We start from the raw sequence: 24,293 nt of genomic DNA, 5'->3' as shown, positions 1-24,293 counted from the left end.
TGGTAATGTATACAGATCATACGACACTGGAGTCCTACAAATGCTAGTGAGGATTTTAGTGAGCAGTACCTACATTTTTGGGGGGAGCGAGAGTAATGTAAGAAAGCCTTTGAGCTTCAGATCGTCTCTGAAAAATGTGTCATTGCTGATTTTCACCCTCGCGTGCTGCTGCCATGGGGTCTATGAATGTTATGAAGAATTACATAGCGAGAGCCATCTAACACCCACTCCATGATGCATCCACAATTTCAATGCAGTTTCCCGATGTAAATAGCCAAAGGGACTTTATTGTATGGCAATATTTGTGTAATATTTGCATAACGCGTTTTTATTAATAGATCTAAAGGTAGGATAAATGCAGAATAACCTAAATGTCAGGATCTCTAAGCAAGAAGGAAACCTGAGAACTGAAAAAGTGTCTTACCGTCAGCATGTACAGTCATTCTCTGTCCCCATAAGGGACGACGTACAGTGAGAACTGTTGCAAAATAAAACCAAAGAGCACGTTGTCGATTCAGCTAAACCGAGTGATAAAAACCGGTTTCAGAACTAGTCTGATGAAGTGCAATTTGATCAGATATTTCATGAACGGATTACTTTATTACTGATACTGCTAATGATTTGTAAATTAACTGCAACGCATTCTCCCTGAGTGACTGACTCAGTGGCATTTACTAACTTTTCACGTACCCGTTTTTTTAGGGGCTGAATTTGCAAAACACTTCCCTCTAGTCCTTTGAGTTAAATTTTCGGCGACATTTGATGACAAGCGTAGCATGATTAATTACAAATTGTTCTTTAGGTGAATAGTGCATATTCTAAAACACAGCTTGTGTTTTTATAGCAGTTATTACCCTGCAGGCTCCAAAAGGGCTTTGGAGTAGAGAGTATGATTTCGGTTACATCATTGTAAATTCAGAAAACGTCAGTGATCTCAAAAGTGTGATTTTTGAAATTAGGTCAGTGGAAAAGAAATCAGAATCTGCTTTGCTACCTGAAAAGAAGCAAGCTCCAAAATGGAGTGAAATCTCTGCTTCCAGAAGGCTATCCTTTTTCTTTTGAAAGGAATATATTTGTCAAAAAAAATAATTTATTTGAAACAGAACAGGGCAGTGAATAATAGAGCAAATTATAACCTGAATCCAGGCTGGATTATGGCAAGAAATCCAGAGCATGGAATACTTTTTCTCTTGCTGATAGATCTGTGGTGACCCAGCAGATCTACACTGCCGTTTCAGCTTACACCATGATGGGCCAACGGCTCAAAGCTGTCTAGAGGCTTCTTACATTTTGTCTCCCAATTAAATTTATTCAGTGTTTGGATTTTTGTTGCTGGCTAGTTGATCTTTCGATAGTTACAGTGCACTTGTAAGGTTTTTTTGTTTGTTTGTTTTCTACTTTCTGATTACAGAATACTGATTTTTTTAACCCGAACTTGAATTTAACTAAATTTCAAGGTTGAGATGATGATTGAGATTTTCTGGAGAGTGCGTAGTTCTCTGTTGAATTCTCACTTCTTGTCACCAGAGGCTTTGAGAAGATAAGGATTACAGTCTGAAACCACTAGCAATTACAGGTCAGGAAATGGATGTACAGTCTTGCAATATACAGCATCAAACACGAAGCCTGAGCAAATAAGTTTAAAGAGAGTCAGTTCTCCCTTGTTAGGGTATGTCGAGAAGGAAACCATGAGGGAGGCAGTCATGGATGGTGAATACCTTTCAGGGTTTTGTTTTCAACTTTTGTATGTGATGGTTTTGCTTGAAGCATCTGAAAAGCAGCTTTTCAGTACCCCAAGTCTGTGACTCATGAAAGAGATGAGCAATAGTCACAAGGTTTTCATCTTTCCCTTCACTTTGGGCAGCACGTTTTGCATCCTGTTTGTGAGCAGCTCTGTGGCTTGTCATCTGAGAGCTTCCTTAAACCTGTGATAAGGTTCTCTTCCAGCCATTTTGGAGTACTCAAAAAAAAAAAAAAAAACCCAACAAAAAAACGAAAAACCCAACCCAAAACCCTCAACGTGGTTTACATCTCTTGTAGGGTCCAAGCGTGTTGCTCGGGTGGTGATCCCAGCTCCCAGCGATGCAGGAGAGAGTCCCGAGGGGATGCTCAGACTGCGTCTCCCCAGGCTGCTCTCTGGCTTTAAGTCACCCAAATTACCCTTATTAGCAACTATAGGGGCTGCAGTGTGTTTAGTTGTTCTTTAGTTTTATCTAGGAAAAGGGGCCAAACCTATGTAAAAATGAATAAGCTACTTCCTAAGCTATGGAAGAATTGTATGTATTTAAGAGTGAGTGTGTAAAGTAAAGCTGCTTTTAAATATCTGATTGAAAACAAAACAATAAATTCAAAATACAGGTTTTTTTTAAGTCCTGCACGCTTTGATTCATTTAAAAATTACAAACAGTATCTTTTAATGGTTGAAACTAATAGGTGTGATAATTTTGTCATCATAATTGCTAAGTAGTTTTTTCTGAAGTAAACTCATTAATATAATATGAAGGATTAATTTCACGGGAAAAATTACGACACTGTAATGCCTTGCAATATGTTTGCGCTTTTTCCAATATAATTTTCTTAAATAAAAAAAAAAAGTATTTCTAAAGTAAAATATTTCTCTGTTGTCATTTTCAGAATCCAAACAGTGCTGAAGTATTTGGAAAATGAGTGTTCTTCTCATTGAAGCCTTTTATGGTGGTTCCCACAAACAGCTGATGGATCTTCTCCAGGAAGAGCTACAAGAAGACTGTGTCCTCTGTACGCTTCCTGCCAAGAAGTGGCATTGGAAAGCACGGACTGCCGCTCTTTATTTCATGCAAACAGTGCCAACAAGTACTAATTACAGGTAACCCAGGGATTGAATAATTTCTGAACTTAAATTACAGGGAGGCCTTCAATCAGGTCTCTTGAGCTGAGTCTTCAGTTATGTGCATGCAAGCATGTATGCACAAGCAAATGGAGAGTTGCAGTGGACAATACAAGTTGTTCTTCTTGCATTGACTTCTTGGGGTTTAATTGGGAAATTACTGCCATGTTTTAGAGTTTCCTAGACTGTTTTGTCTTGCATCGGTAGTCCTTGAGAGTCTCTAAGAGTGCAAATATACGGATACCTGTTGGTGTATACGTGTATATGTACATCTTATTTTAAAATAATTATCAAGTGAATTCAGTAATACTGAAAGGTTTAAACTGTGCTTCACAGATCAGGTTGAAAGATGGCACAGATGTGAATGCTGCAAGCTTCCTCACTTGCAGTATCACGATGTATCTATTAGCAAGTCTGATTTATCAGTGTACTACTCAGCTGACCTGGAGGATTAAGGGAGCAGTTTTATCTTAATGACGGTCCGGTTCTGTAATGTGCCAGCAACTGTGGATGTCAATTATGCATTTATGTAAGTGGCAAATTTCTATCAGCTAGAACCTGGACTGATAAAAGCAGACTATTTAGGTCAACAGATAGCTATCATGTAGTGAGAATCAGTCACTCCAGAACCAAGCTGTCTTTAAAACAAGCAATTTTGCTTGGCCTACCTGATCAGTTGAGATGTGGTAAGATGATTGTCTCGAGCAGGGACATATCGCGTGGTGCTGTACGTGCTGCTCCGCTCGGGGCATGCAGCAGAGCATCACGGCGTGGGTAGTAGATGAGCACTCAGTTGACTTTGCACCTTCGTGGAGAGAGCCTGTTCGTGCACAGGGATGTTTGAGCACAAGCAGCTGCTTTTCAGCAACAGAACAAACTTCAGCAGGGCTCTGAGCACGCCTAAATGATGTGCTAACTAGTTACAGTTCAGAACTGGGTCTGGTATTTGTTACCAGGAGCAAGTAGACTTAGTCGACTGGGGAAGCAATATGATTTTTCAGGAATAGATCTTGTGCTATAGAAGGCTGTATTTGAACAGTGTTGCCCCAAACATGTCTAATCCGTTTTGGGATGCATACGATATAAATGTCCGCACCTTTTCTGTGCCTGCTTCTGGCTTGCATTTAAAATAAGCTACCATCTCAAGCCAAATGTTATAATTAATTTTGCCCGGTTTGTCTTGTGCGAGGCTTTTAGCGTTGGTTTCCTATAGCTTTCCTTTTGCAACAATTTTGTTTTGGAGGAGTGTATATGACAAACTGTTATGTAAATTTGTCTTGTATCGCAACCACATCCTCCAACGCATCGCAATGTTATCTGTGTTCCTTCAAGGTCAGCAGCCCAAGCTGTCCAGCACTAACTGTATTAAACTAATCAGACATCACTCATAGACATACACTTCATTAGTTTAACTTACAGTTACATTGACCTAAGATAACTTAACTCCAATTTGTCAAGTAACCTGCATCTTGGGGGGGAAGGGGGGGGGAATGACGACCCCCCCCCAAACCCCCCCAAAAACCAACAACCCAACAAAACCCCCCTCAACCCAGCAGCTTGAAAACTCACTTGAAGTTAATAAACTTGCAATCTGTCATAGACTTATGTGCAAATATAACCTTTACTGACAGCAAATAAATCTGATATAACCAATCGAGCAACTTAGAGAGGAAAGCTTTTTCTTTGCTGTTGCTGTTAGGGTTTGATCAGACAGAATCAAATAGTCAAAGTTGACAAAGGTGCAATGTTTAAAAAAGAGTATGTACCTTATCCTGGCAGGCAGGATAAAATTTTAGGAACAAGGGCTGATGTGACTGCTGAGAGGAAAACTGATTAGAGGTACCTTCTACTTTACTTGCACATATTTAATGTTTGTTTTGTAATTGAATGTTTCAAGTATTTTATTAAGTTGAAAGTATAAGTGCACCAGACTACAACCTAGTGAGGCTGACTACTCTCTCCTATTAGAAAAAGCATTGATTAAAATTAACATTGATTCTTCTATTTCTAGCTTGCTAGTAACCACTAAAGATCTGCTTCCCAGGTAGTAGTTTAAGACAAAATTCTCATTGCAAACTGGCAGGAGTGTGTGTTTTGAATTACATATTTACATATTTCAACCTTCTTCTGAGGTCATGGGAAATACCAAATTTGCATTATTTATAATATTGACATTATTTGTGGAATAAAAATTTTCTTTTACAAGTGATTTTCATAAATGTGACACTTCATAAATACCTTGTTTCTATTTGTGCGTTTAATAATACAGAAAGGTCACAAATATTTCGAGTGCAAACACTTTTGGTGACAGATCTGCATTACTAAATTTTTCTTTTCAAACTGTATTTTAAGATGCTGTTATGTGTGAGAAAAAATACTGATGCGAATAAGTATGATACTGCTATACATCTATGCAGCAGCAGTATATATACATTTTCAAAGATCTATACTTTTATACATACAAGCTGATTATGGGAAGGAAGCAGGTTTGTTAGTTTTCAAGTGATGCTCAGTGAGTTAAGGAACAGTCTAAAAAGTGCTTTTGAAGCAGAGTATATGGTGCAGAATCATAGATGTTAAATTCAGATACTCTGCAGTGACCAAAGGGTTTGTGATGAACTTGCAAATACTTTTATTGGAGGACAGACGTGTACTCCCTTGAGCAAGAATTAAAGCTGAATTGGTAACAAGCGGTGCATCTAACGTTACTTTTGTGAACCATGCGGCCAATACCTTGGTGTGCAATAAAGTGATGTTCCCGTGCAAAACCGAGGAGATCTACCCAAAATTGTCACAGGGAGAAGATGTCCTCACCCTTCAAGGGGAACACATGTAGCTATTTTGGAAGGTATCGGACACTTAGTATTTTATCTGCAACACTGCATAGATTTATATTAGTTCCCTGAGGCAAAGGCTGTGCTGTGTTTCTCTAGAAAAAATGTTGCTTTTCTGTTTTCATGGCTTCATTGTGCAGTGTGTCGTTAAACCAGCTCATGTCTTCATTCATCTCCTTAAAGGAGGACAGAAGCCTTGATGAATGGGGAAGATGAGGCACACAGCAAGTCCCTCCAACTTGGAAGGCCATAAGGAGAGTTTTTAAAGGTGGCTTACTTGGCCACTACACTTGAAATGGTCTAATATATTGATATACAGCAGCCGTAGAACTGAGCATTTTTAAGAGCTTGCTTAATTGCTATACAGAGGCTCACATGATTTTTCCTTAATTGGAAAGAAGGTGTCTGTTTGGATGTTGCATTAGTAAGAGGAGTTTCATCCTTGTGGCAATTTCCAAATCACAGCATTTGAAATGTACTGAAAAAGGGCAGAATTACTGTCTGCTTTCTCTAGACGAGCTTTTCAACAATTACAGAGTTTTGTTAGCAGTTGATGGAATATTATCATCTTCATTCCGTAAATTAGGAAGGTCCAGCAGAGAGATGTGACCTCCTCACGCTGCTGGCAGTCTGCAGAGCTGCTGCATTGTCTGCTTTGTCTCCCAACTTGCTTCAGACAGCTTAAACTCTTTGATAAATGTAGGTGTCTGATCTTGTCTAAGGTTGTTTTCCATAGCACCCAGTGACTCTTCAGTAATTCTAGAAAGCATGTAATAAAAAAGAATTTTTTTAGCCTTTTTTTCTTCTTAATTCAAGGAAAGTTCTCAAATTTGAAAATACTGTTGCACAATTTAATGGAAGAAAAAAAAGGGTTGCTTTTCTTTTTTCTGTAATTCGATTCTTTATTACCATGACCAATCTCTTACATTTCAAATAATAAATGAGTTGATATGACACACTAGACGAAAGCATTTTATATTTTAGGGACTATCCTCTACAGAAAGTAATTCAAAACCAACAAAGTTAGTAGTATAAGACTTAGATCTGCAAAACAAGGAGACTGAATGCAGTGCAGCTTCCAGTTTGTTTTAATAGCACTGCTAGATTATTTTAAATATATATATATATAAATATTATGTTTAACATTCAGTATTGCCCCCCAGGTAGCTGTTCATATGAATAAAGATTTTATTTGTAACGGACTCTAGCCCTGAAATACCCCTAGGGTAAATGTTAGCATATATATACCCCTTGATATTTGACAACTATATTTTAAAGGCAAACTCTATGCTTTTTACATTTTACAAAAGAGAAAACAAATCATTGTTTTCAATTAATAGAGCTCTGGGAAAAAAAAAAAGCACAAAACAAAACTGGAAGGTATGGTGTTCATCAATGTCTAGTATATTCCAACAGTATATAATGTAGATGTGGGGTTTGTTGTTTTTTTTTTAAAATAACCTGTTAAGACTACTAGATTTAAAATTGTTTCAGATCTGATGCTTTCATTCGGTTCCATAAGGAGAAAATGCATTATTATAGAGTGAATTCTTTACTAACTGATGGACTGGTGTCGCCTGAATGTCGTCTTAAAAACGGTGTTCCTGTAAATTTTTATTCCAGTGAGTAGTTCAGTCTCACTGAAAACATAACACAGCTTGCATGTGTGAGCATTGGTAAGGTAGAGTACTTATTGTTTTTTAGATATTTTCTTTTCAAAAAAAATCTGCAAGTAATATGTCCTGGGGAAGATGTTTGAAGATGTGAACTGAAGCAACGCAGGGCAAATTTCAGCCATTTCATTAAAGCTGAATACATAGATGCCCGTTTGTGCTGGGAACATTTCTGTCTTTTTACATTGTTATGTCAAATGCTGGAAGTGCAGCTTTATATAATCTTTGTAGGAAGTGGAATTATTTTCCCTGCATTAGAGGCCTTCCCAGCATTTGGCCCTAATAACACTCAGGTAAGAAACAAATAAATTGTATGTGTGAGTAGTACGTTAGTTAAATAAAAGATGACCATGTACCTGCAATTTAAAAAAAAAGTTTACCTGATACTGTTTTGGGAGGGGAGCATATTTTGTGCTGTTTGCTTCTGTATACAGGTGAATAAAACTTGAATCTCATTTATGGTATCGACTACTAAGAACGTGTATTTGGGTCTTATTGCTCAACTTCATTACATTTGAAGATGGGATGTGGCTCACCTTCTTGGAATTGCTGAATAATTTTCTGCCCAGAGCTTTTCTTAGTTTCATGCCATTTCTTTGTTATTCCGTGTAAAGTTAAGAAGCGTTTGTGCGTTTTAACTGCAGTTTTATGCAGTTTTAGGTCAGATGCAGTGGACCGTGCTCCTAGAGAATAGGCTGGTGAGTTGTGCTTTGTACTTTAATCAGTTGATACAAAGGGATGAAGAAATAAGGTGACTAAACGTAATAGCCATCACTCTCTGAAGACGGGTTTCAGATCTCATCTTTGATTAAAAACAACATGTGGGCGTAACTTACTCATTTCTATAGCCTCACTGACGAATACAAATAATGGCGTTCTTACCTCGCTGTAGAGATGCCCAAAGGAGGGTACAGGACACGCTGCTTCGTCCCGTGCTCCCCTTTCATGCTCCCTAGCTGAGGAAAGGGTCATTACTTCTTTAATTTCATAAACTTGCTTGTGTTTTTTGGGTTTTTTTTTGTTTTTGTTTTTTTTTTTTTTTAAACAAACCAGTTACGTTCACCAAGGTTCGTTCACATGGGCTTGTGTAAACGCGTACGCGTTCGTCCTTCCCACGCTTTGAACTAGCTGGTTGGGAGCTAGCTTCGCACCGGGGGCCAGATGGCCGTCCTAGCGCCGTGTCGAGCCTAAACCAATAAACCCCACCGAGATACGAGACACAGGCACCATGTACTGACTTAAACAACTTTGTGACTTCTGACCAGAGCTGGCTGGTGTCCAGCCAGCTTAAAGTGTAAGCAAAAAGAATATACGTCCATATGGAACAGCATGAAGCTCCACCACTTATCACAGATGATGCCCTCCACTTCTGTAGCCCCGGATAATAGAGGGTGTCCCAGCCTTAATAACGGGTGTGAAATTCCCACCGAGGAGGGAAAAACTTGGAGGCCATCTGATGCTGGAAGTACATAACGTGGGAACGTACGCATAAAGCTGGGTTTTGTGTGATTTAGGTTAATATTGCCCAAAATCTGTTCTGAAAACTTCTTCTGAAAATGTTATTGTTCAAAGTGAACAAACTTTTAAAGAAAAGCATATAATTGAATGTATTTGAGAATGATTTTTATCAGAACACTAATAGAAAGCAGTGCTTTGATGAAGTTAACAAAAGGAGTATGTTTAAATTCTGTAACGGATTTATTTTATTTTTTTTAATCGGGAAGATACTGTAAATAAAGGTAGAAAATCAAGTAATCCAGCAAAAAAATTAATCCAGTAAAAATTAGGTAATCCAGTAAAAAATGAAGTAAGGTCTAAGGGCAAAATCATTTCCTATTGAGGATAACAGCACTGCTGTGGTTTCTCTGCTCACAATTAGACTGCTAAAATTCACTTTGCAGTAGGACGGAGAGAGGCTGCCTGAAAGTTTTCACGAAGCCGCTGAAGGAGGTGGGATCTCCTTTGTCGGGCAGATTAATTACCTTGCTGCCGCGGCGCAGAGGGGCCAGAAAAAATGTTCTGGTGCACAAAGTCCTTGCACAGTACGGCGATTTGAGAGCAAATTTTTTTTTTTATTCTTAGGTCTGGCTGCGTAAAAACTCAGGGGGGAGGAATCCAGTAACAAAAACAAAAAAATATTTTAAGAAACAGGACAAATAATTTTCTGAGTAAACTACCTGAAATTTATTCAGGCAGACAGCAATGTGATCTTAAACATTCACTTTGCATTAATCAACTTTGCCTCAGATAAAATGCTGGCAGATGGTAGCTATTCATTTTAAAAGTGACAGGTTTTCTTTACGTTTTTGTGTGGAAAACCCCACATGCACTCTTCCCTCCAAAAACTTTAGTTGTTTAATTTGTCCAACATGCATTTTTTTGTTTGTTTGTTTGTTTTTTAAATACAGTCCTGTTATTAGGCAATTTCACAATTTGGATAGTTAAAAGAGGTTTTAGATTAATTTAAATGCAGGCTCCTTCCTTTGAAGCCAGTGGAAGTATATATATGATCTCAAATTTGGCAGAAATAAGATGGGAATGATGAACACGATGCAAGGAGAAGTGCAGGACCGGGAAGGACACTGGTTGGGACTGCTGGGTGATCTGTAGAAAGTGCTAATGTGAAATGGCAGTTGTCCGTTTGATGTGTAAAAGATTTGCTGAAATTCCAGAAAAATATTCTGATGAGACAAGGAAAGAACAGTCTGGTTTTTCAAATCCTAGCATGTGTTTTCCTTTATATTCTCAAAGCCGGGTGAAATCCTTGTTTTTCTTTCTAAAATGAATTTTATGAATCACCTGGAGAATTGATATTTACATTTCTGGCAGTAAAACGTAATGAAATTGTGCATTATGATTCAGTATTTCTACACTTAGGATTTTAATGAGTATTTTATCTGTCCTTTTAAATGGTTGCTGTGTATATATTTTATTTCTAGATTAGTTATGGATTACATTACATTTCTATTTTCAAATAACACAACATACACAGTGCTATTTTATGAAGAATATGATACTTTCTACAATTCATTGTCATTCTAGTCCACAACACTCATTTGATCTTCCAAAGGGAAAGAAACAAAGCTTTTGGTATGCATCTAATAAAGAAAAAAAAAAAAATCTTGATTTTTGTTTTTTTTTTTTCTGTGCTGCGTTTTTCCTAATCTCAATTTTTTTTTTCTTTTTTTTTTTCCACTGAAGAAGTAAATAGTACAAATTTTGTCAGATACTTGGTTTGCACATGATTTGGATTTATAGCTTTGTATTCTGGGGTCATAACTAACTTCCTTAATAACTATTCACAGCTTGGCTGGATTTTGTGAATTGATACATAATGAAAAGAAATTTTGTTATGCAAACTGTTTCTAGCAAAACAGTTTTGGTAGAAGACCTATCTTAACACTTAATTCTAATTTTTTTTTTTTTTTTTTTTTTTTTTTTTTTTTTGCAAGCATTAACCTGACCCAAATACCTTGAAGTTTGAAAGTCTTGGTTCAGGTAGCTGGGGACATCTCAGCTGCCAGTCTACAACAGACCAAGAATTCGGTACCTGAGAGCTCAGGACCCTGCTCAGCTGGTTTTGCTCCCACTCGGGCCATAACTGCTCACCTTGTCTCCGTTGACTGCAACTGCCATGACCACCTGGTAGGGGCTTTCTCTGATGAGCTTGGGTGGTACAGTCTGAAAGTTCAATCAATATTTCTCCAGCTGCTTTTTTACGCCAGCTGTGGGCTGTTGGCATCTGCTGTGGGCGTCCATGAGTTTCAGCGTGGATTTTGAAGGCACTGACCAGGGCCACGGTCACTCTAGCAAACGTGCCCTCAGGTATTTTCTGGTTTTATCTCCTTGATTCCTCTGGGATTGCAACTGTCTACAGATTTATAATGTGCACGTGATTGCATGGGCAGGTGATACCTGTTAACAGGTAATGCAACTTGATAGGGTTGTGGAGAGGTGGTAGAGTGAAGTGGTACTCCTGGTCCAACGTCCACGGAGAGCGTTATTTCAGGGGTTTTTACTTCAGACTAAGTGTAGCCTGGTTTTTAAGGACTGAATGTCCACAAGACAAGACTGGAGTCCGTTAAATGCTCTCTGGGAACGTCACCTCCTGGTGTAGTTTTATCTGAAGGGATCTAGTTCATAATCTTGGAGACCACTCTGCTGGGAGCTGAGGCGTGCTACGTGAGGATGGTTGTGAGATGGATGGTTGCTTCATAAATGCTCTTCTGTATCAAACTGAAATGCTAATCTAAATTGGGCCATAAAATACTTGATTTTGTGGATTATGATGTCGATTTTTCCCTAAACATGCAACATATACCTAGGCTGTAGTCTGGTTACAATCTATATGCCAAATTACGGTGCGATGGAATGCCTTTAATTTAAGATGGACTTCTGACTCCCCCAAATCACAATTTGATCAATTTATTTCCTCCTCCTCTTCCCTCTTATACTACTCAGCCCAAGTATCTTAGAAATGATACCTGGTATTTGTATGCTTTGAATCATTGTGATGATTCATTTACCCTTCCTTCAAAAAAAATATTGAGAATCTATGTAAATTTTGTCTAGTCATTTGAGTATCTTTGACAAATACAAAGCAACCGAAAGGCTTTTTTTGTTCATCATCCCATAATGAAGAATTTTGCAATCTCTTTATTTCCTTGGACAGTATTTTCCCTTCTTTGCCTTTGTCCTTTGTCCCTGTCTTTTCCTCCCTTCCTCCTGCACATATACTCTGATGGTCCAGTGGACACAATCATTTTAAAGAATGCTTTCCATTTCAGAGCACTTTTTTTTTTTATTGTTTATGTTTATAATCTCGCCTGCTTGTTCATCATTTTTTGTTTTAGCTCTTAATTTCCATTTTACTTGTTGCATGCTAGAGCTTATATTTCTGTCTAATAGCAACTTGAAAGAAGAATGAAGGAAACAGCAGTGGACACAACATCAAAAGCAAACACGTGATTTTCTTTTTGCAGAAGAATTACTTGAAGAATTTATATCTGTTAACAGTACTGTTTTGAATAATTACTATGAGGAAAGATGTATCTAGAGCAGGCCTAATGTTTCTGTCACACCAATTTTACCTGATGTAACTACTTAAATTGTTTAAACAAATGATTTATCAAATGGTTTTTAAAAAAGGTGTAAATTATTATAAGTAAAAGAATAGAAAATTTATTTCAACTTTAATTTTTGTCGCACTTTGGTGGTATTCCTACTATGATTTTTGTTAACTTGTGTTTTCTTTCAGAGTGGTGATTTTTTTTTTAACATAACATATTTTACATATAATGGAGATGTTTGTCGATTTGGAATATGGAAAAATCATCTTGGAATTAAGTATTATGTAATAACATGAAATTTTTGAATGCATATAATACTGTGTATATTACATACAGAAGAATTAAATTGAAAAAGAGTAATTTGAGAACATCTGCATTTTTTTATTTATGTAAGAGAATATCCCATTTTTAATTAAAGATGGAATTTAGGAATGATAAATGGGACCATTATCTAGTAGCAGTTAGTTTGCAGGCATTTTTTTCCTACTGTTCTGCAGATTGCTGCAGGTTTGACAGTGCCTTTGGCTTTTGTGAGCAAAATGCATTTCCTGCTCATGACAGAATAGTTGTAACTCACTAAACATGGAACAGTTATCATGCATAGCGACATCTCTATGTTTAAACCCTGAGGAGTGGAATTATTTTAAACTGTGCATATGCAGAAATTTCCTGATAATCAATTTTATTAAAAACAACAGTTAAAAAATTTTATATGCCAAATGAATTTGGAGAAATAGTGCTAAAGACACTAAAACTATGCAAGAAGAGGAGATGAATTTTAGGGGAAATTGTAACAAAGGATTTAATTTTTATTTTTTTTTTTTTAAAGAGTGAAATGATTCCTAAATTAACTTAGAAGGAGCATTTCTCTTGCTATAGCTATACTGTAATAAATTGTAGATGAGCCAAAATTAGATGTTATTTCTGAAGGAAGTACTGACGTACTCTATATCATACTGTTTACAGTGCCAGACATAGCTTCTGTCTGCCTTGTATCCATTGACAAAAAAAGGAATGTGTGCTTTAGACCTGTTTTCCTTCAAGGGTGTCCAGTTCATCTTGACACAGGCTGAGGCTCGTGTTGGTTGTTAATAGGTGGATGGAGGAGGGTGGAGGTTTTGATTAGATAGATTGCAGGGGTTCTCTACGAACAGCCTATTTTGTCATACTTGGCAAGTTTTTGAAGTTTTTTGGTCTTCAGTAGTAGACTGACCTTTTTCTTGTTTGTTCTTTTTTTGACTTTAGCCCTTAAATTACTTCTTTATGCTATTCTTATCCTCGAGTAAAGTTGGTTCAAGAGTTATTGTTACATCCACAAGTCTTAGTTGTGTGGTAGCAAAGTGGGAGGAAAAAGAAGTTGAGTAGGTGCTTGGGGGGAGTAACTTGAGTTAGCCCAGCATTGCCATCAGGTGTTAGGCATCTCTTGGCATTTCTGACTCTCAGTTACCCCAGGAGCAAACAGTGACTTCATCCCTGCCCTTGTATCGTACAAGTCATGCCTGCTGACCCTGCTGGTTTTGCCTTTTCTTTCCCTTACTTTCACAAAACTTCTGGACCCTGACTGGGAGAGAAGTGCAGTTGTCCCAGGTCAACTGACCGTTGTGTTTACTGGTCGCTTTAGATGATGTCTTCGAGATATCAGTCCAGAGACCTAGATGGAAGATGACTTGGTTACAGAGTCCTCATAGCTAGCTACTCTAGACTGTTGCATTACCATCTACTCAAGGCTGTACAGGTGGAGTCTGGTTTGCAGTAGTGCTTACTCTGGTGAGGTTTATTGCCAGCCTTGCAGAGGATCTTGTGACCTCAAGCTAGTTTGGAATCAGTCTTCAATGGTTTCTGTGGCTGTTGAAGCATTCAGGTCTGTAGTGCTTTAAAGACAGGTGTCAGGTCTTGCCAAGAAAATGGAAGCTCTCTAGGCAAAGGTGGTTGAGAGGAGTTTCAGAAAAAAATAGTTTCCAGAAAAAACTGGAAAACCAGAGTCTAATGTAATTATTCAAAATTGCATCATAAGTTAGAAATGCTAAAACCTATGTTTTCTTCCTTCTTTTCTTTAACATGGAGCAGAGAACCTAGAGAGTGGTCTTGCATTGAATTAATACTCATTCTGGTATAAATAGACTGAAAACCACTTGTATATGCTTTTGCATATCAATACAGAAAAAAAAAAAATCTAGATTTTGGTGTGCCATGCTATGTTTTAATGAGTGGAGTCTACATTCAGTATTTAAAAAGTAAGCATCTATACTTTTAAAATACTAATTTCCAATGTTAGCAGTTGTATGGAAGGTCATTGACATTGTGGATTGCATGGGGTGTCTGGGGTTCAGGCGTGTTTGAAGACAATATTTATGGTGTCTCTGTACCTCCTGTCATTAGCAGGCATTTTTCAAGGGACTGTTCTTAGATTCTATTTTGCACATGGCTCTTAAGTTTTCTTAGATACTGATTGGAAAAAAGTGAAGGATATAATAGTTTTCCTGTGCCTTCAAGAGATCCATTGGTGGGTGATGAGACCAGTGTGTTCAGAGCATGGGTGGAACAAGTGGGGTGAATGAATTGGTGGCAGCGAGGGAGTCTGAGATACTTGTGTGCTTCCTGCATTTTTAAGCAGTATAAAGAATATTTCAGCTGTTGAGATGAAGCTCGGCAGCTGCTCTGCAAACCCCTAATAAAACAGGGGCCTGAATTTTCTTTATCTCGAGCATCTGCCTCTGACCACAGATGTTGCCGGGGCTCTGCATTTCTCTTAACCGGTAGCCTTTGAATTACACGGTTGATATATAGTAATAATGAGAATGTTTTTTGTTGAATAAGATGGGATTCGGAGATATTATTGTTACCTATTAATTGCTAGGTGCATACTAAGACTTTGAATCACGAAGAGGAAGGTACAAAAGCTGTGCATGCGAAGCAAATGCTTCGCACCGGAGGAAAACGGCTACGCAGCCACGCTCTGGGTTGTTACAGCATCACTGTGGTATTTGCCTTCCCATTATCTCTTTAGCTCACTTTTCCACAGTGTATTTTGGTCCATACATATGTTATTTTAGTTTTGGTTTGGTTTTTTTTTTTTTTGTGCCTCCCAGCACATGCTGTGGAATTTAAAACTGTAACTTCATTAACTCTTGTGTGTAATATCTTTAATTTTGTCTTTAAAACATGGAGGGGTTTGTAGTGTGAGCGGTGGTATATTTAAGGTAGAATATTCTGTGTTTTTGCAGATTGCCAGTATTACACGCCAGAGGAGCCTTCTGACCACGAAGCCCAACCACGCTTGTTCTATTAGCTGTACTTCAGAAGTATTTGTTTAGTTTTTTCCTCAGATGGATAACCAATATGGAACATTCTGTCCACAGAAGTCTTATTAAAGAGGTTAGAGCATTCTGCTAATTAGGAAAAACTAATTAGGCAGATTGTTGCGCCTGTAACCAGAATTTTATATTTTAATGGATTTTGAAATGCGGTATACTCACTTTTCCTATTGTAAAATACACTTTTCTTTTAAATGTCTGGAAATAGTCGCTTTGAGGAGATTATGCACTCAGAATAAGAAAGCAGTTACATTTTAATTTTTGCATTTATTAAATAAACTGTAGAAGAATATATGCTATAAAATTGGTGAAATCATTAATTCATAACGGCTTCTTATTGTGGCAGTCAAAATTGTTTTGCTACCTTCCTGTTGGTAGATTTAAAGGTTTTTAACTGCCCCAAAGAGAAGTTGGATTAAGTTCATATGAAGAAACAATATAGTTTGTGGCTGCGTTAAAATTAGGCTTAGACGGTACGCAAATCTCACAAATTACTCTGGCTACTTCAAGCTAAAATTCATTGACCACTGTTTCACTGAGCCGTGGGAAGTTTATTGTGTTTAAAGCTGGATCAAACCCATTTGTGAGTGCTCTTCCAGTGCTGTTACGGAGTTTTTGTCTGGAAGCTGAAAAGTAAGCCCATCCTCAGCTGTGGGGTGACCTGGAAGCAAAAAAAACCTTTTGGGGTTGGTTGGGTTTTCATGGTTCGCATCTTAATTCCTGTTAAGTACAAATGACCAGTGCTGAGGTATTTCCTTCGTTTGCAAGGTACCATGTGGAAAACAAGGGATGTTTGTGGCTGGGGAAAGAAAGTCTGATTTGAGATGCCCTTAAAATACATACGGATTTCTCCTTAACGTCTACTTTTGAACAGTTTTTCAGCTATGCCCTGCTACAAACTTTAATTAGTCTTAACCTTTTTTCAGGCTTGTCAATCTGTATTTTGCAAAATGGCTTGTGTCTAAGCCCTGTAGCCGTAGGCAGTGACCTGCAGTCTGTCTCGGGACTATCCTCTGAGATGAAATTCAAGATACAGATGTTGAAATTGGTGAGACGAGGTTGGCGGCCATCTGGAAGTTGCCCATCTGCTCCTTCCTGCAGAAGCGGGGAGCGATGCTTTTGGGGGTCCCTGCACCTTCTCGTCACAACCTGAGTCAAGACGATTCAGAATTGCATCTTTGAAGCCTGATTTGTGAATATTAGATTGCCAAGCGCTTGACACGTAGTGATGTAAGGGGCTGGAAAAGGAAAAATGGACTAATACTTCTAGATAAGTAAGATTTAGAAGTGAGCTGTATAAAAGGACTTAAGTAAAGCACTAAAGGCTTAAGCTCAGGTCTAGCAATGTGGAAGAAGAAACCACGGAGCAAAGGGAGATGCGGCTTGCAATGCTTACTGATAAAAACCGGACAGTAATGTCCCATCAGGGCATGGGGCTTGCTAACTATTTTGCTAGTGCATCAGTGAATATGTCCAGGAAATACGTAGAGTTTGTACCACGTGAAAGCAGAACTGTGAATACAGGGACTGGAGGATGGAGCGGGTAGGTCTCGTCCACTTAAAGGCAAGCCTTCCTACTTCCAGTCCAAGGAGGCTGAAAAGATGACAAAAATATTGCAAGACTTGTTTTTGTGGCGTCAGCCTCTGCCACCGCCAGACCTTCTATATTTGCTGGAGTGTCAGCTCTGGCTTTGGCGAGTCAGATTTGTGTACAGCGTCGGTGATGACCTGTAGATTCGTACCCTTCCACGCTCCTGCAGTTTAGTCTTCAGCCTGAAGTCTGGGGCTATTATCAACCAGACGGGTCTAGGTAGTTAGCATGATGTCATGTCTCTTAAGCAGTTTATGGAACAGGGATGAAATTTCTGGCAATAAATATTTTACATTGTTTTTGTTTGGCTTCCTAAGGAGAAGAATTTCCTTAGGTGAGAGGTTATTTTGCAAGTAACTCCGCTGTATGATATACCGATAGTTTCAGTACACAAGAAGCTTCTCTCCCTTCAGTGTCACAGGTTGAAATTGCTACTCACACTTAACAGCTTTACAGATTCTTGTTTAATTACTGGTCATTCTTCTGAAATGGATGACTCATTTAGCCTTCAGTGATCGGAGGTGTTCTGGCCCTCCTATAACTCTACACATATATCTTTTTGCTCCTAAGAACCACAAGAATGCTTATTTGCCCCTTGCGTGTCTTGTTTCGTAGGGTAATACAGAGGAAACGGATCTGAGAGGGGGCATGAAATGAGAAAAGGCATGCTGTGAACAAATTTGCATCGATCCAGATGGCTGTTGGTGCACACTTCATCTCTGCCCGTTCAGTTCTCGCCTGGAAGGGCGTGCTTGGCTCTGTCTTATGGCCCATTCTTAATATTATTGCTGCTATTATTAATACTATTATACATTAATCATCTATTAGTCCATGCTTTTATGTCGGTATTTCAAATTAGGCAGCGATTTAATTCTGACAGCAGGACAGCATTTCAGATGATAGAGGTATCTTGTTTTGGTAATATTTGGTGTTTATTGAGAAATTGATATGAAAAATCAGTATTTCTTCTTGATTGCCGGCATACTCGTGGTGAAAAGTGACTTCTCTTCATTCTGCCCTGGCTCTAACTTCACACCTTTTGGATTTAGCCGTGCTGTGTCCTTGCTGCAGACTTGGGGAGCCAGGGTAGGGGATAGAGGGGGAAGGCAAAATTGCCCACACTTCAGGATTTTGGAATTTGTCTTGCTAGCTGATTCCTTTTTAAGAGCTTTTGAAGTAAGTTTGAGGTACCATTTGCAGACCAGTTTGCGGATGACTCCAGCTTAGTTCATCTTGGCTTTCCACACCCCTTAAATGTCTGTGTTTTACTGTGTTCTGGCACGGTAAAATGTTAAAATTAACATTAAAACCATTTCTGCTTTAACTTTCATCGGCTCTTCTTTGTGGCATTTTGGGCTGTGACATTGCCTGTGTCCTGGTAGAGGCCCACTGCAGAATACAGGATTTGAATTTGCCAGCAGACAGGCATTTCTGTATCATGAGAGAGCACTCGGTCTTGTTGCATTGAGATCTAAATAAATTTGCGTTGATCTCAATAAATGTGGATGTTTTGAACTTTGACTTTCTAATGCTTCACAGTTGGGTATCTTTTTCCCTGCTTTGTCAAGGAGGGTGACTGTAGTAAGACCATGAGCTGATTACTCCCTGTATTAGATATATAATTTCTTAATGTGGGAGGGATATTAAGAAGAATAGATGTGAGTGCTTTTGGAAGTCTCTTTATGGAATAAGGCTTAAGCACTGCTGTAAATAGGATGCACGTTCCCTTTCATGCCGACTCTGAGATAGCTTGGCTGTTGCAGGATGAATATGCCAACACCCAGGACAAAAATCAAGAAGGTCTTAGGATACACTTGCAAAACTTATGGGGACTCTGCCGTCTTTTAAAATTTGTCATTATTCCTGTGATGCATTGTCACCCTTGGATTTTAGGTGGGCAGCAGTTGGAGTTTGATTAAAGACTAGCCCCGGTTCTGTCTAGATATGTCTCTGTGAAGTACCTCTTTGTTTCCCCACGTGTTCGTCTTACAATGCGCCAGTGGCAAATAATTCAGAGTTTGACTTAAAATTTAAAAACCTGCCAGTGTTTGAGTATCCACGTGCAGCAGCGAGGAGGCTGCTGGGCGAAGGGGCCGTCGGGAAGATGAGCAGTGGCTCTGGAGGGTCGTTGGGTGTTCTGCTGCTGGAAAACCAGCCCATCAATGGTCAACTAACTCAGGCTCTTCTTCGAGGAAGCCTGAATCATCATGAGAGGTGAAATACCTATTTTAATGAAAAGACAGCTAATTTGATTGATGGTTTCTTTTTCTCCACCAATGACATTTAAAAAAGAAACCAAGGGGTTTTGGGGGTGGCTGTTAAAGCTTCTTTGAAGTCACTTCCATATGCCAAAATAGCTTTTTATTAATTAGAGTTAGCCTTGTAAGATAAGAACTTGTAAAAGCATTTTTTTGGTGTGTGTTTATTTTTTGTTTGGTTGGGTTTTTGTAAAAGCTTTTTCTGGATCAGGTAACTAAATGCAGGACAAGATGCTGCAAGTCTGGTTTGTATTTCATGGAGTGCTCTAAAGGCACAATAATCCAGAGGATGGTTGTGAGAGGGATGGTAATAGTAGGAAGGATAGTAATCGTGACTTTATTTTTAAATTTTTTTAGGGTGCTGAATTTTATTAGTGTAAGCTTTTTAAAACATTAAGGTTTATCTGTGATAGTGTATTATCAACAGTTTTGTTGTTCTAATTTCAGTTGGTGGACGCTAGAACGGCTCTCCCGTCATTTCCAGAAGCTTTTCATAGCAACTTTTCCCCCCACTTAAATATTTTTAAGATGCTTTCATTACGGAAGTCCTTGAAAGTAAGATTCCCCCCCCCCCCCCCCCCCCCGTGTTGCCGTATGAATGTGTTTTTGCCATAGTGGCACTTGCCCATTTTGGATCATTTTCTGCCTCTGAATATTATGTGATTTCTTGTTAAAGTGAATGACAAGATGATGTATGACACACTTGAGATGGTATTGAGCAGAGTATAGTTGGAAAATTGCAGTGATAATTTTCTTTTTACATCTCAAACTTACATGCCATTGAGGGAAAAAAAAAAAGTGTAACAGGCAACTCAAGAAAAAGCATAAGGGGAAACCTTGAAAAATTACAGGGAAATTTCCATAACAGATACACTAGTAATGCTGGTTTAATAATGATTTCCTGTCATGAACTATTTTTATCATTTGCCTGCTCTCTGACGTGGCATTCTATTTAACATTTTTGAGAGCCATGTTTTAATCAGATTAAGCTCAAGGAAACCGATAGGTATCTGTTTGGCTCATGACTTCTGCTTCTGTTTCTGATTTAGTCACAAGGCTATTGTTGCTGGAATCTTTTAAAACCCATTTTGCTTCCACTTGCAGCCAGCGCGCGGCTCACGGTGTGCGAGCCCGGAGGTTGCATGCCAGGGATTTTCATGATATACGCGCGGGGTGCATTATGGAATTATTTTGTAAATTAAAGACGACTGATACAAACGGTGTCTTTTCCTCATGTGATTAAATAGCTAAAAATAGCTATTTTTGGTTTCAAGCATAGTAATGTTTCTTAGGAACAAACTCACCCAAAGCAGTGTGCTAGGAAAGGCTGATCATGAATAATGCTGCATTCTGATATACTTATGTAAAACAAAAATGCTTAATAAAACGGTGGATATTCTTGCATCATTTTATAGTGTGCAACATTAATAATGCTTCCCATACAAGAGATGTCATGAGAATAAAATAGATATACATATATTTTTAACTTTGGTATTTTCATGTTGTTCACTCATTTTATTAAATTAAAGACAGCAGAAAAGTTTGTAAGCAAAATTCTTAGTTAGGTTCTCAAACATTGTGCACATCCTGCAAATTTAGGAAATGACAAAAAAAAAAAAGGGTGCTGTATAACATTGGGGATTATTGGTTGTGCTTGGACATTACTGGACTTAGCACCTCATTCAGTGGTCTCGGCATCTTGGAGCATGGGGGAGGACCAGCAGCCTGGCTTTTAAAAAGCCCCATCTATACATGCTTTCATAATTTCCAGAGCAAAAACCACTTATTAAATTTCTAATGACCTCTTTTGTCTATTGCAAATACAGATTTTTGCCCATACAGTAGAGACTGTATTCAACAGCTTGGTTTGTATTTTGTCTTCCTTCAGTGTGTTGTTTATTTGGTTGATGTGCTAGAAAACTGCGAGCCTAAGAATTAATACAGGTTATTAGTTACTTTCCATTATAAAATTAGCTGACCTTTAAATAAGAGCATTATACAGGGGATCTCTAAGTGGTAAAATGACAATGCATTTTTATTATGGTAGCCATTTTGATTACTAAATCTTACAGTCACAATATAGAAAGTACATGTCGTGATTAAATGTTGCTCTTGAGTGTGTGTTTGCAGACAACAATGGAATAACTGGAATTTTTGTATTCAAGACAGTATTTAACCCCTTGGTTACGGTTTCTGCCACTTCTCATGTTTGTTTACATTTGAACAATACAGAAAAAATGAAGACGCAACTTAATTTTCTAAAAATGAATGTCCTTTGGAACCAACAACAACGGGAGTTTTTTGTGGTTTTTATTAAGCATGATTATATGCAGATTCCTTGAGTGCTTGAACAGACTGTCTTGGGTTGCTATCAGGCATACGTGATGTACACCCTGTAACTGGTCACATGCAGTTCACTGTATCAGTGTGCTATTATTTATTAATCTTTCCAGTGTCTGAATTTATCTACCATTTTAAAGAGAGACTTACTGTAAAATATAACATTGCACGTGAAGTTTATGTGCACACTTTTGTTTTTAAGTTGGGAACAGGATACACCTCATTTCCAAAGTAGCTATTAAAGCAAAGTTTCTTAATCTTTTTTTGTACTAACACAGGATTTTACTAAATAATGACATTATTAATTGTGCCATTATCTAGAAAAGATCTTATAAAGGCTTTAAGGATGTTCTTTATTGTTATTGTTATTTTTGAAACTTTGATAATATATATATAATGATTATATTATGGCTTGGATTTCAGGTGAACTTCAGTACAGCAACACAAGCAAATCTGTAGTTTTTCAAATTTTGACTAGGTCTTACAACATTTGTTGAAATCCTTACAAGATATTCATCTATTTGTAGCATCATATAGGTCTGTCTCCCCATCTGTCTCTGTTTTTCATGACAACGAGGCTCTGGTACATGGTGGTTGGTTTTTTTTTTTTTTTTCTTTTACTTTAGTACTTATTCATTGAAGCCCACTGTAATGCTGTTTCTATCATAGTTATTTGTCCAACAGCTTTTATTGATCATTTGTGATAAAATAAAAGATTTCTTCATAGGGAGAAATTTTAACCAGCAATCAGTGAATTCGGTTTAATTAGATTTAGATTTAAACGGTAGGAAAACTAATGTAATCAGAACCCATTTATGTACTATTAAATAAATAAATTACTAACATAATGTGGTGCCAAAATCTAAGGAAAATTGGAAAAAAAAAAGTTCTCGCTGAATTATTTTCTGCTAGGCCATTTTTATTAAGGAATTCATACAACTTTTGTATTTTAAAAGTAAGGGTATGAATCTAAGGTTCAGATTCCCTCCAAATAAATCCTTATTTAACAGGATATCCCTGAGACTTTTTTTTTTTTTCCCTCCTCAGTATTGGCAGCCTGACTAAAATAGTCTCATCTGGTTTAACTAAAATCTTTGCATTACTTGGCGGTGGTTTCTTTTGTACGTGGTGCTTAGAGCTCATTGAAGCTCAAACGATACAGGAAATGCAAATCATGCAAATCATCCTCACGCTGACGATGTACAGTGGCGTGATTGAGCAGCAGTACGTATGGCTCGTGGGCTGACCACATGAAAGAAGTCATTTAAAGACCAGATGAGCCCAAGCTGGGTTAAGTTAGACTATGTGTGAGCTTCAAAGCTTATAGAATAGCATCCTTTTTAAAAATAAATTTATTTTATTAATAACACCTGCACCGAGTTCTTAAACAGTGAGAACATGTATAGATGAACGTTACATTAAATATACGCTGTACTTAAATCAGAAGGGAAAATTGTTATTTTTGTGGAAATTCAGGTATGCATTCATTTTGGTGGAAGTAGACCACAGTCTAATGCACTGCAAAAAAGTCCAGTTTGTGTTTGTTGTACAGAAAAGCCCAACTCTTCTCTGCCTTTCAGGTAAAAATGAAAATAAATGGGAGATAAAAGGGAATTTTGTCTGTGCAGGAGGGTTAAGAACAGGCTTTCTGTAAGTGCTTTTGAATGGAGAGAAGAGGGAGGTTGAGTGCTTGCTGCTTCAAATTTCTCGGGTAATGTAGAAAAAAATCCTGCGTGTTTTTTTCCATACTTCTGAAGAGCTCTGTCTGTAGTTTCAGGGCTGTATCCTTTCCATAAAGCTGAGCCCTTGCGACGTTGTGTAACTTTGAACCTCGAAAGTGGTGTGGTTGGGAGAGCAGCTGGGCTTCATCCGGCAACTCTTGTGAGTTGGATGTGCAAAGACCTATAGGCACAACCTGAGTAAAGTTGCGGGTAAAAATTGCTAGTAGAATAGTAAGCATTTTTCATATTAATCTTGCAATAAAAAGAGAACGGATGGTATATTCTTGAGGACATTATTACCTATTCTTACCTTGGGTAACACTCAACATGGGTGGCTCTTTTGTTCCTAGTAAGAGTCTTATTTCTTACGAGTGTCTTTTTTTTTTTTTTTTTTTTTTTTTTTTTACAGCCCTCATTTGCTTTTCTTTGGTGTATGGATGTTTTTAAAAGTTGAGATTAATGCAAATAATGTAACATGACACAAAGCTGGAAAATGCTGCTCTTGAACTGTTTTTGCGTAATCTTGTTTAATTTTTACTTGAAACAGTAGCCCTAAGGAGGTCTATGGGGGGGGGCCGGTCAGGACACTGCACTGTATCACCCTGATGGATGTAATTTTGGCTTGAT

General features: G+C 38.0%; 1 protein-coding gene across 11 annotated transcripts in view; it reads left to right on the top strand.

The window, feature by feature from the left end:
* GTDC1 (glycosyltransferase like domain containing 1) overlaps nt 1-24,293 on the top strand; it is a 185,775-nt gene that overhangs the window by 57,676 nt on the left and 103,806 nt on the right. For 5 of the 11 annotated variants that reach the window (XM_052791184.1, XM_052791190.1, XM_052791187.1 and 2 more), the window contains one exon: nt 2,635-2,845. The exons of the other annotated variants lie outside the window; for them this stretch is intronic. In XM_052791184.1, coding sequence (XP_052647144.1) covers nt 2,664-2,845 — 182 coding nt within the window. In that variant the 5' untranslated portion in view covers nt 2,635-2,663. The remainder of the gene's footprint in view (nt 1-2,634; nt 2,846-24,293) is intronic. 11 annotated transcript variants of the gene reach the window in all.

This window comes from Harpia harpyja, chromosome 7 (assembly GCF_026419915.1).
Source record: "Harpia harpyja isolate bHarHar1 chromosome 7, bHarHar1 primary haplotype, whole genome shotgun sequence".
In the NCBI taxonomy this organism is placed as follows: domain Eukaryota; kingdom Metazoa; phylum Chordata; class Aves; order Accipitriformes; family Accipitridae; genus Harpia; species Harpia harpyja.
This window is presented reverse-complemented; position numbering and strand designations above follow the sequence as displayed.